At 39.0% G+C, this 11,718-nt stretch overlaps 2 protein-coding genes across 2 annotated transcripts; one reads left to right on the forward strand and one right to left on the reverse strand.

The window, feature by feature from the left end:
* Nucleotides 1-3,489: 3,489 nt before the first annotated feature.
* On the forward strand, nt 3,490-4,922 carry LOC137721538 (expansin-A4-like). The gene is made up of 3 exons (XM_068460630.1): nt 3,490-3,693; nt 3,885-4,203; nt 4,308-4,922. Exons 1-3 carry the CDS (start codon nt 3,537-3,539, stop codon nt 4,615-4,617), a joined length of 786 nt encoding a protein of 261 aa, XP_068316731.1. The 5' UTR covers nt 3,490-3,536; the 3' UTR covers nt 4,618-4,922.
* A 1,780-nt stretch (nt 4,923-6,702) lies between these two features.
* On the reverse strand, nt 6,703-11,569 carry LOC137721536 (protein INVOLVED IN DE NOVO 2-like). The gene is made up of 8 exons (XM_068460629.1): nt 11,379-11,569; nt 9,502-10,444; nt 9,113-9,294; nt 8,685-8,774; nt 8,300-8,587; nt 7,759-7,968; nt 7,123-7,364; nt 6,703-7,015 (listed from the first exon to the last, which is right to left on the reverse strand). Exons 2-7 carry the CDS (start codon nt 10,421-10,423, stop codon nt 7,125-7,127), a joined length of 1,932 nt encoding a protein of 643 aa, XP_068316730.1. The 5' UTR covers nt 10,424-10,444; nt 11,379-11,569; the 3' UTR covers nt 6,703-7,015; nt 7,123-7,124.
* Nucleotides 11,570-11,718: the final 149 nt, after the last annotated feature.

Here is an 11,718-nt window from a genome sequence, read left to right on the forward strand (position 1 = left end):
GAGGACCCTCCAAATGTTTGGTACAAGTCTCTTTTGTGCCTACTAAATGTTTGATGTAATGCATGTTAGGCCTATCTCGACATGTTGCGTTGACAACATTATTAGACAAGTTCTCTCTATATATCACTCGTTAAATTGTTTTAACATATGTCGAGAGCTATTGACATGTGCATAACAAGCCTAGCAAGTGAATAAATTGAGTTTCTTTTTTGTTCGCTTCGCGCTCTGTTCCTATCTAAAGAACCTGTATTTAACATTGGGACCCCCAAAGTTCAAATTTTAGATCCGCCACTATCACTATTTATAGTGAAATGAGTGAATCTCATAAAACTCGCATACATCAATGGTTCACAATCATTCATGCCACTCTCATCTGATTGCATAACACACACTCACACACGACATGCACCCAGTTACGACATATCAACTACTACTACGTGTATGGACGATGAAACTTGTAAGTGTCGCAGTTAACAGAATCACAGGCAAAGTAATCAGCAACATCAACATCCTTACCAGCTCTGAAGGCGATCAATAATGTCATATGTTCTAGCTACCAAAGCCATGCACACTCAAAAGTAAAATTTAAGTCTCGGTTTGACTTGACTCTCTCTCTCTCTCTCTCTCTCTCTCTCTCTCTCTCTCTCATACAATGGTACAAACAACACATAAAACACAAATGAAAGACCTACAAAATAATTAAACCAGACTTCTAGTCGTGGAAAATATTCACATGCATTGAGATTTGAGACCGTACGTGTTTTCATGGAAGTGAATCCAAAACAGGGTGACTGGCCGAAGGGTTTGGTGATGTGTTGTTGAACAACACAGCTAAATAATTTTGGGAGATGTGATGACGTGGTGAATATCTCTCTTAGATTTTGTTGATGGATATGAAATAAACTCTTTTCTGTCAACCCAAATCGACATCCTTAATGCGAAAAAGCAGTAAAGCATTACCTTCCTAACCGTTTTTGTGGCTTCTCTATGAGTGTCTCGTTTAATAGAAATGCCACCCTCTCCTTTGTCCTCCCTCTTCAAATTGTTGATTAAGATCTTGAGTTCGTATTAGAATGCGATCATTCATGACAACATATATCAGATGACGTGAAAGTACGTGAATAGATATAAACGTTTATTCTCTACAATTATTCTTTGTTTTAGTTATAATTAAATTTTATTTGTGAGTTAGGTTAATGATAATTAGATAAAAACAAATCATTAAACGAGATAGATAATTGGATAACAACTTACAATAAAAAAAAATATATCTTCTTTGGATTGAAGTAGGTGTCACAAAGCATATACATTCAGTATTTAGACCTAGCTAGAAGCTAAAAGCAAGAGTGACGTAGGCAAGCAAGTAGGTCCACCGTATTCATGTGATGTGTACGCAGCTGTACGACAGACGCACGGCGTAATACGAGGACCGTAGAATGCGGAAATGATTGGGCCCCATTGAAGGAAAAAGCCCAATCCACACGCTTTGAAAATTGAAAAAAATGGACAATGTGTAGATAAAATTGTAGCTTCGTCAAAGGTCTGTGCTTTTGTGGATAATATTTTTTATTGACTAAAAATTGCTTACGTTTAGTGCTGCTCATTAACTTTTCTTTTGTTAAACAAAGAAAGTTGAGATTCCATCGTAAAATTAATTGGTAGTTTGAAAAATAATCCGATTATTTATACACACATGCAAGGTCTCTCTTCTTCCCATTGTGAGATTCATACTCTTAACACTAAACAAATTCAATGTGAGATTATCAATGTAGATTACGTATAACCAAACAAGTTTAATTTTCAAATTTGTAATTGGTTTCATCCAATATCTCAAAATGCGACGATGATACTAACTACTGGTTAGTAGTGCCAAGGAAATTGCTTTTCATATTCATAAAGTGGAACATTAGATCATAATTGTTGTATGCGAGGTTCAAGTTACTGATAGCGATATGTTATTCTTTATTTTATAAACATGATATGATATGAATTTTAAAAGAATTACAATGCTCAAGCAATACTATATGTGCAGTAAACAAAATCTTCTCCAATAACAAATCTCAACCCCACCTCTGTAACGAATTAGAATGCAAAGTTGAATGATCTGCAAAATCGTCCACAAATCAGTACATAAAGAAACTCTTGATTCAACCACTACAAGCGCACACATTCGAGCCCTTATTGATAACACTATGTCGTTCAATGCCTTATCTTATAATAATACATAAAACTAACCAGATCTACAATCAATCAAACACTACAACGTCAATTTTTTAAATAAAATTTTCAAGCAAAAACCTTTTATCCGTACCATTAAGTACGCCAAGCAAGTCTTCCCTCCTATTCACTAGACAGTCCACAATGCACATGCACCCACTATCTAGAGAGCCAAGAGACAAAAATGAAGGAACAAAAAGAAAGAAAATTCTTAATTTGGCAGCCAAAAAGACAAAGAGTGCGCAGTTGATGGCACAAATTGCAAACGAAGCAAACCAGTTTCATGATTCATCCAATATGATCACAACTCCCTTGAGCCCCGATATTGTTGACCCTACATTTACTACCCTCACCTTTTCCACAAAACCCCGCATCTTTCTTTGAATAGAGAGATGAATGTAATTTGATTGATTGAATAGGACAATCCGATGATAAATTCAGGCTTGATTCTAAGAATATGGGGACTCTAGAGTCTAGACGAGCCTTTGAAGTGGGACCTTAGAAAACAATGATGCTTAGGATTTTGTGTGTTGTTTGGGGAATGCAACAAAAACCAAAGGGTTTATTTGTTTAGAGTTCGGTGTCTAGCGGTTTGGGAAGTGAGATAAAAGAAGCAAACAAACTTGTTTTCAAGTCAATAAGAACATGTTTGAGTCGCTTAAAATGACAGGCTTACCTGCTCAGCCCAATGTGCTATTGTATTTAGATAAAATCTCAAAATCCATAAACTTCTTATTTAAACAAATAAAAAGTTTGTAATATATTGTGTGTGTGTGTGTGTGCACGCGTGTATCAGAAAAAAAATTGGGGGCCTCTCTAGAGTAGGGATCCTAGGCGGTCCGCCTATTCAAGCTATCCTCAAGGCCGATGTCGAAAGTATTGAAGAATTAAATGAGAAAATTTATACATCGAGGTTCAATCGTCGGCTACTACTCTTTCAAACATCCTACTCTTTTTCGTTCAGAGCAATTGAAGAGAACCAAACCCCTATTCTCCTCAATGCACCAAGATCATAATTTTAGACGTACAATCCTCACCCTAAAACTTCTTGAAAGGAATGAACCAAAAGGGCATTTCCGTCAATTGAGAATAAAAAAAGAGTTGAACGGAATTACCGCCAAAAAAACACCTTCAACTACTCGTGGCGTGGGAGACCAAAGCCGCATTAATCAAGGTGATGATTTTGTCACTTTTTGACAATAGTTTCTCTTCAACTTTGTTCATAAATAGCACTCCACCCCTCTGCTTTCTCCTCACACCCAAACCCTCCAACTCAAAAACCCCATCCTCTCTCTCTCTCTCTCTCTCTCTAGAAAGTAATGGCCGCCATGGCTCCTCTGCTCTGCATTGCTTCTCTCATGGCACTGGCGAGTACCATTGTAGTTGAGGCCAGAATTCCTGGTGTTTACACTGGCGGAGCGTGGCAGGGTGCTCATGCCACCTTCTATGGCGGCAGTGATGCCTCTGGAACTATGGGTAAGCTCATGAGATTTCATTAAACCCGGCCCCCTTGCATTTTTTAAGCAGAATATAACATAAAGTTCATTCCTTTTGGATTTAGACCCTCTAATTTCAAAAACCCACATCAAAATTTCCCAAAATCTCTCAAAATATTATAACAAAAACTAAAAGTTCATGCCTTTTGATTGTCTCTGTGTATAATACAGGAGGGGCCTGTGGCTACGGAAATCTGTACAGCCAGGGCTATGGAGTGAACACGGCGGCGCTCAGCACGGCACTCTTCAACAACGGTTTGAGCTGTGGAGCTTGCTTCGAAATCAAGTGCGCGAATCAGCCTCAGTGGTGCAAATCTGGCAGTCCCTCCATTTTTGTCACGGCCACAAACTTTTGCCCTCCAAACTTCGCCCAGCCCAGCGACAATGGCGGTTGGTGCAACCCTCCTCGCACCCACTTCGATCTCGCCATGCCCATGTTCCTCAAGATCGCCGAGTACCGCGCCGGCATTGTCCCTGTTTCTTACCGCCGGTGAGCACACTCTCTCTTTCTCTCTGTTTTTTGTTTTATTATTTCGGTCGTTTCTAAATAGCCAAATGACTAAAATGCCCTTTTTGTGAATTTTTGTGGTTTAGGGTGCCATGCCGGAAGCAAGGTGGAATCAGGTTCACAATCAACGGCCACAAGTACTTCAACTTGGTTCTGATCCACAACGTCGCGGGCGCAGGGGATATAGTGAAGGTGTACGTTAAAGGGACGAACACTCCGTGGATGAGCCTGAGCCGGAACTGGGGTCAGAACTGGCAGTCAAACGCCATCCTGGTTGGACAGTCACTCTCCTTCAGGGTGACAGCCAGTGACCGCCGCACCTCCACTTCCTGGAACATCGTCCCTTCCAACTGGCAGTTCGGCCAAACTTTCACCGGCAAGAACTTCAGGGTCTAATTCTTCAATTTTCCCGCTTTTTAATATATCATTTTGCTTTTCTTTTTTTTTTCCTTTTAATTTTTGGGTTTGGGAAAAGAGAGAAGAGCAAGAAAGTAAAAGCAATGTTCGATGGTGGGGTTAAAGTTAAAACTTTTTTTTTTTTACTGCTGGGTGGAGGAGTGAAAAAAGCTCAAAGCTTCAAAAGTGTTGTTGTAGGCAGCTGAGGTGGCTGGTAGCCCGCTGCTTTGGTTATCTGATCCTGAATATATTTATAATTATATACTTTAATTTTAGTATTTTTTCCGTCTTTGCTTTTGGGGATGGTTAGCAACTTTGCATTCGGGGTGTGATTTTACCGGCAATCATGGACCTTTGAAGGGACGTCTGCCACCAGCAGACGAATGAGAAATTAAACAATGACCTAGAAAGTTTAGGTTAGACAGTCCGATCACGTATCTTAATCGATCATCCTATAAAAGGTTATTGGACCGTTACTTACTTTTCATAAGATTAATATTAACAAGCGTCTTTTCATAAGATTTATGTTGACGAACGTGTTGACAGATAACTTGTAATCGAGGTATAGTTAATAAATATATACAACATGACAATCCTCGATAATGAGTCACGTTTTTCTCTACTAAGTCACCTTTTTCTCTCCTTCACATACGACTAAACTGAAATCGTGACTACGTCTTTTACATTGGATTCTTTGTTTCGAATTGGTTTCATTACAACTTCTTAAGTTTAGGAGAGCAACTTAAATGGATCATTGGTGTATCTCCCTACATCTTCCCTACTCTCAGTCCGTTCAATGAGAGTTGCTTCTCCCTCTTATCATCCACGAACAGTTTTAAGTCCTCCTCAAATCCCCCCAGTACGTTTTTAAGTCCTCGAATCCTCAGGGTTTAGGGTTTATGGTCATTACTCATCGTGTTCAACCAGTCCAGGTTCCAATCCAAAACTCAAAAATCAACCGACTATGAACATAGCATACAACCCTCAATTAAATGATTATAATTTCAATTTTCAATTAAAAAAAATAGAAAAAACAAATCAAGTAAAAAATAAAGTTTTTGGGATAAATTGATTGGGAAATAAGAAAATGTGAGATGGAGATTAGTAGAAAAACGGGACAGAGAACCCGCCATCTGTGGATACCATCACTACGGTTGTCTGGCCGCCGTCCGACTCCCACCGAAACGGTGCGAATTGGACCTTCACTGTAAGCACCATTGGTCTACGCGAGAAGGCAAATCAAAATCGCTTCCTCTCAAAAACCCAACAAGTGCCATATATAATATATTCCCCAAAACCCTAAAATCACACAAAAAAATCCCTAAAAATCAGAAATTGAAAAGAAAGAAAGGGGGCTCATATCAAGTGTATAGAATTGGATGGCCTGTCATTGCGGGTCGGATCCAATCAGGGCGAAAGAATCAGTGGAACGCAAAGATACGAGCAGAGACGCCAAAGGCCTACGATTCGGGTGAAAAGCGGCGGCGATCTTTCTGCTTCTCTTTGCGCTCCGTGATACTTTGGTCCTAATTGGGGTTTCCGCTCAAGCCTCTCTCTTTCTAATCACAGCCCTAATTTTTAATTTTACAGAAAATGTAGGCGATGGAGATCTCTGAGGATTTGAGAAGACAGCACGAATATATAGCCCTAGGGTTCCATAGAAACAGCAGATATTGAGATTGGAGACCAGAAACGGCGTCGTTCTGGGTCGTGAAATGTGCCGCTGTCCAGAAATCACGCGGTTTCTTGTATTTATTTAGGCTCAACGGACGGGCTGAGATCCTCTCCGGATCTGTCCGGATCCTTTAATCCTGGCCTTTCACTGTCAATCTTGCGTCCACGAATTAATGCATTTTTTTTCAATTTTTCCCATGTTTGCACGACGTCGTTTGCAGCACTCTCTCCGTTCACTTTGACAGACTTATTATTATTTTCCTTTTATTTTTTGGAGAAAACCTTGTTTTATAAGGTGTATACACTTCTCCGCAAGGAGAGTGTTAGATCAAGGTGTATACAGCCCGTTTCATGCAAGTTTTTTTCGACCCGAAGACTTAAGAGTCAGATGGGAGTAGCATCACATCAGGATTCAGGTAGCAAATGATAGACAAAGGAACTTAAAAGTTTGCAGGAGTATTGTACATTGTTAAATACAGATACACCCAAAGTCGGATACCGATAGTTCGCTCTCGGGAACAAACCTTTATAGAGGTGAAATGACCAAACGGTTTCCGTTCCCTGAGAGTTTGAATAAGAAGTTGGGTACTGTCCCGTCTGTCCACATATTGACTGGGAAAGCTTACACTACGAATGCATCTAAAGGCAGAGTACTCCTTCAGGTTAGCCACTTATTCAGCAATTCTGTGTTGGGAGGATGATCCATTAAGCTGGTCAGATGGAACTGCAAAAACAGAAAGGCAAATACTCAAATCAATCATCATTCGAACTTACTTACAGATAATTTATGTCAAATCATTAAATACGTAATTACAAACACCGAATACTGACCTTTAGTAATCCAGCTCCATCCGCCGCTTCTTTGTTTTCCACTGATTCAGAATAAAGGCAACTCCTTCTTTTAGTGAAGCCCTTCGCCCCTCCTTGTAGTTCCACAATTCCGACGTTATGTACCTGCCACTAGGGTTGTATTCGTTGATCTCTGTTAAAGCTGATATTACAGCGTTGCACACTTCCTCACCCAGTTCTTTCTTCAAATCTTTCAATTTTTCATCCTCGACGGATATAACTTCCTGAACATAAAAACATAAACTAGTGAAAAGGAAGCAAAGGGGCAGCGAGCAAGTGCCAAGTGATTCACAAGGAAAAAGCACGGAGAGCCATTAGAGTATGATTAAAGCTTAAAAATTAGATGATTCAATAACAGCATAAGACAAAAATTTATGCGGATATTTGATGAACATCAGCTACGTCACTGGGAAAGGATTTTGCCACCACAATCACAAATTTGGCACAACTAGTTTTATATGCAACAAAGAGAAATAACTCACAGGGATAACCAAACTAGTTCAATCTAAGAAATCTTTTTAATTTATGCCAACATATTGGATACTTTTTTTTGTCAGATGCTTTCTTGTGCTAAGAGAAACAGCAGAAGACCCCAACACAATGAGTATTAGAGAGTACCTTATGCTTCCCGTCGACCGTAGTAACTTTGAAAGGATGCCATTCTGGGTCCTTTAGGTATTCTACCCACAAGGAGCACAGCTCCATTGCCTTCTCTTCTGCTTCTTCCTCATTATACTTTCTCTTCAGTGCTTCTTGGAACGGTTTACTGTCAAGCTCACCCATTCTCCTAACACCAATTTGTGCACTACTTGATATTTCCTTCAATCCCTGCAGAATTAAGAATATTAGTAGCTTATCATAAGCATAAGAAGCTAAGAACAGAACCTTAAGAATTATCTGGTGCACAAAGGGTCATTCCACATTACAGTACAAAATCGAAGATCCACTCCAGTGAAAAGCATTTACATAAACAAACAAAAGCATGTCTGCCTTACAATTTCACAGTCAAATATCAACCAGTTTTTGCAAAATATTAAAGTAAGGACACATAATTAAATTCTGAATTCTTGTAAGATCATCTGAAATGTCAGACGTCTTTTTTAGTATAAAGAGAAGTAATGGAGCAACATTTATATTAAAATCAAACAGAAAAACTTACATTAATCAATTCCCTCCGGGCTTCCTGCAGCTCATCATTGCTTTTGCGCTCCTTTACGATCAAAGTTTGATTTAAAGCTTCTAAGTCTTCTAGTGATTCTTCCTTTTCTCTCAAGCCTTTGATCATGTTGTCCACCTTTTTCAGCACTTCAACATCACCGTCATCCCCCATGCGCCTTACAACATTTAAGTTCCCTCTTAGTTGCTCAATTTCCAATTCAAGAGTTTGCTTTGTATCCAGTTGCTGTTGCAGTTTAATTATTTTATTGTGGAGCTGTTCCTTTTGCCTCTGGATCAAAATGGTTGTCATATACATCAAAGATCTTCTCTGAAATCAATATATAATGTTCAGATCATTTTTAAGCACTTAAAAATAGCCAACAAACCTTCTGATCGTCAGCCAGTTTCAATAAATTTGCATTAGCCTTCAGTTGCTCCATAGAAGCCAAGTGAAGAGAACTATTTTTTATCGAATTCTACAAGAACAACAACATCACTGTTATCAAATGTTCGGAACCATCCTTCAAGGCTCCAACAACAATGACTACAAATTAAATGCAACTCATTCTGCAATCTAAAAGTAACCAAGACAAAAACATCACACAATATAAATAAATTAAACACAAATGCTTCAAGGCCCAAAATATTCATGATACAATTTGATGACACTTGAATATCATGCTAATTTTCAGTAACTTTCAACAAACTAGTTTCCATCCTTTCAATATTCATGATTTATATACGTTCACAAGAATTTAATCATGAAATCTAAGAGAGAATGTGCAACAATGGTGCAGATATTAAATTAGTAAACCTTTTCAATCTCCTCAGCAAGCTTCCTACTTTCATCTTCGTTGGCAACTGCACGCTTCTCCATTTCTTCTATGCGGGACTCTAGCTCTTTCTTTTGAGTTTCGAGTTGCAACTTAAGCTTTTCATGGTCGCCAAATATCCTCTGAAAGTGATCACGAGCGCTCGTTTGTATCTTTTTAATCTCTATCAAGACAAAAAAAATGCATGTCAGGAATTAATGTTGCTACAGCCTCATACCAGTATAAAATGATAATGAAATATAATAAACCCAAAATGGTGAAAACCAAGCCACTTTATCCAAATCATGCGGACACTGTACACTGTACAACTTCATTCTATATGATAAATAGCACTCTTCCATTTTTTTGAATAAATAAAGCAAAATCTTACCTTCATTATAAGTCTGAATGATCTTTTCTTTCTCTGTGATTACGCTCTTAATGGAGTTTGTAGTTTCACTACATTTCAGCTCCATCTCTTCCAAGTCTTTGTACTTGACCTCAATGATGTTGTTAAGATTAGTTACTAGTCTATCCTGCTTCCTGGCTTCTTCCTCCGTAATTTCAGAAATTGATTTAAGGTCTCCAATCTTGCGGAGGTGTTCTCCAACAATATTGGAAGCTTTATAGTCATCTGAACGAGCAACCCAAGCATAAAGTCCAGATTTTTGGTCACTGTTAGTCTCCCAGTCCTTTTTTCCATGATGGTCTACATCATAAGCCTTCTCAAATGACATGGCATTAACATAGCCAGGCCAATCTTTCCTAAACTCCACGATCGCACTTCCCGAGTGACCCCGAAAATTCCATAAAGGGTGCACCCTTAACGGATTGAACCCTCTCCTTATTAGCTCATCTCTCAGTTTCGATCCACTTTCTCCGACATACCGCCCATCATTGGCCCGTCTGGTCGGAATATTAACCACTACCCCTGTCCAAGGCCACACTAACTTTTCATCCTGGTCACAATCAATTGGGGGTTTTTCCTCACCCACAGGTTTAGATGGGCCACCTTCAGCTGCCAGATCATTTTCCAAATATTTCACCACAGCCAAGTGTTTGGCCTTTTCTTCTGTGCTTCTCTTTTCTGAAGTACTCTTTCCCACCCCAGAAGCATGTTGGAGAAGGTCCTTGCGAACAAAACCCCGCTTTTTCTTATTCGGGCAGAAAGGGCAAGTATATGTCCCATCTGAGTTTCTCACACTGTGTTTTCCATTCTTCAGCTCTTCATAATATTCTTCTACATCCTCATCCAGTTCTGTTTCGCTCATATCGGTATCATCTTCAGAGCTATGATCCGCCACACTCCCCATTTGAACTTTGTTTAAAGAGCACTAAACCATGAAAACAAAATATTAAATATCAATGTCACTAGTCAAAATTGTGAGAATTCAATGGTTTTTAATGATTCATTATGTGGGAAGTAGAACATGTGCAACGGCAGGTTAAAGTCAAAAAGGTAGATATAAGTGTTTAGTTGCCGCCGTTGAGTTTGAAGTGTCTAGTACGGATCAATACTGTTAATCTAATTTCTTTCGAACTTGACACTATTTGCACCACAAAACCCAACATAAACGTCCCCAAAAGAGTTCAGGAAAAGAAAAGCTTATGGGTAAATTTGTCACTCCCTTAAACACCGAAAAATGATTCAAAATTAAAAGCAAGGTGAAGCCAGAAAAAGAAGGGACAAGCATAACCAAAGCTACACCAACATTCAGGATACATAAAGAAATCACACAAATCAAGGCTTAGGGTCACACAAGTTTAGTCCTTGTACAGCAGTGAAACCGCTTTATATAGAATTCGGGTTCGGTCTCTGAATCATTCCTTTAATTCTCTACTGCAAAATCACTCATAAGACAATTTCCAAAATAAAAATCTATCTTTGCCTTAAAAGAAACATCTTGCCATATGAAACCGCATTGTAACAAAATTCACACAACCCTGAAAAATCATCAAAATTCCAAAAGAAAAATCGCCAAAAAAATAAATGAAAACCATACATAAATAGTGTCCTAATGTTCTTCCTGCGATTAAACAAACACACACACACAAATTATACAAGCAGATGCCGCAGATCAGAGAAAACACAAAGCAAAACGGAAGCTGAAGCTGCAAAACTCGAACCCAAACAACTCAAAAGCCCAAAATTCACAATGCATGCTGTAAATTCAACATTTCAACCAAACAAGCACATGCATGTAACGGAAAAAGCAAACCCAACAGCGATCAGCTAAATTGTAGAGAGAGAGAGAGAGAGAGATTGACCTGCGGAAATCGGAGCTCCTGAGCTCCAAAATTAGGGTTTGTGGGGGAAGAAGAATTGGGGGCAGGGCTCTGAGTGAGTCGAAGCAGTTCAGTGCTCAGCGGAGGCCACAAAAGCGAAAGAGGAAATTGGTAATTGGAGCACTGTGCTGTCCGCGACAAGTGACAAAATCGAGAGGGCGACAAATGTATGAAATTGGAGACGTCACAATCCTAACCTATCAAACCTTTATATATAGCATTTCTAAAAGGGATGCAAAACCTCTTTTACATTCCCATTTTCTTGTTCGATTGAAGTAAATAGTTTTATCTATATGATTATGATGTGTTTGATTTTAATTTG

Source organism: Pyrus communis, chromosome 16 (assembly GCF_963583255.1).
Source record: "Pyrus communis chromosome 16, drPyrComm1.1, whole genome shotgun sequence".
NCBI classification, from domain to species: Eukaryota; Viridiplantae; Streptophyta; class Magnoliopsida; order Rosales; family Rosaceae; genus Pyrus; species Pyrus communis.

Bases quoted from the DNA above. Each gene is read 5' to 3' on its own strand.
- LOC137721538 (XM_068460630.1), top strand. From the start codon at position 3,537: ATGGCCGCCATGGCTCCTCTGCTCTGCATTGCTTCTCTCATGGCACTG. The intron at 3,694-3,884 runs GTAAGCTCATGA...TGTATAATACAG, and splicing joins TGATGCCTCTGGAACTATGG to GAGGGGCCTGTGGCTACGGA. The intron at 4,204-4,307 runs GTGAGCACACTC...TTTGTGGTTTAG, and splicing joins GTCCCTGTTTCTTACCGCCG to GGTGCCATGCCGGAAGCAAG.
- LOC137721536 (XM_068460629.1), bottom strand. From the start codon at position 10,423: ATGGGGAGTGTGGCGGATCATAGCTCTGAAGATGATACCGATATGAGC. The intron at 8,775-9,112 runs GTTTACTAATTT...TTGTTCTTGTAG, and splicing joins TTGCTGAGGAGATTGAAAAG to AATTCGATAAAAAATAGTTC. The intron at 8,588-8,684 runs GTTTGTTGGCTA...ATTTTGATCCAG, and splicing joins AACTGGCTGACGATCAGAAG to AGGCAAAAGGAACAGCTCCA.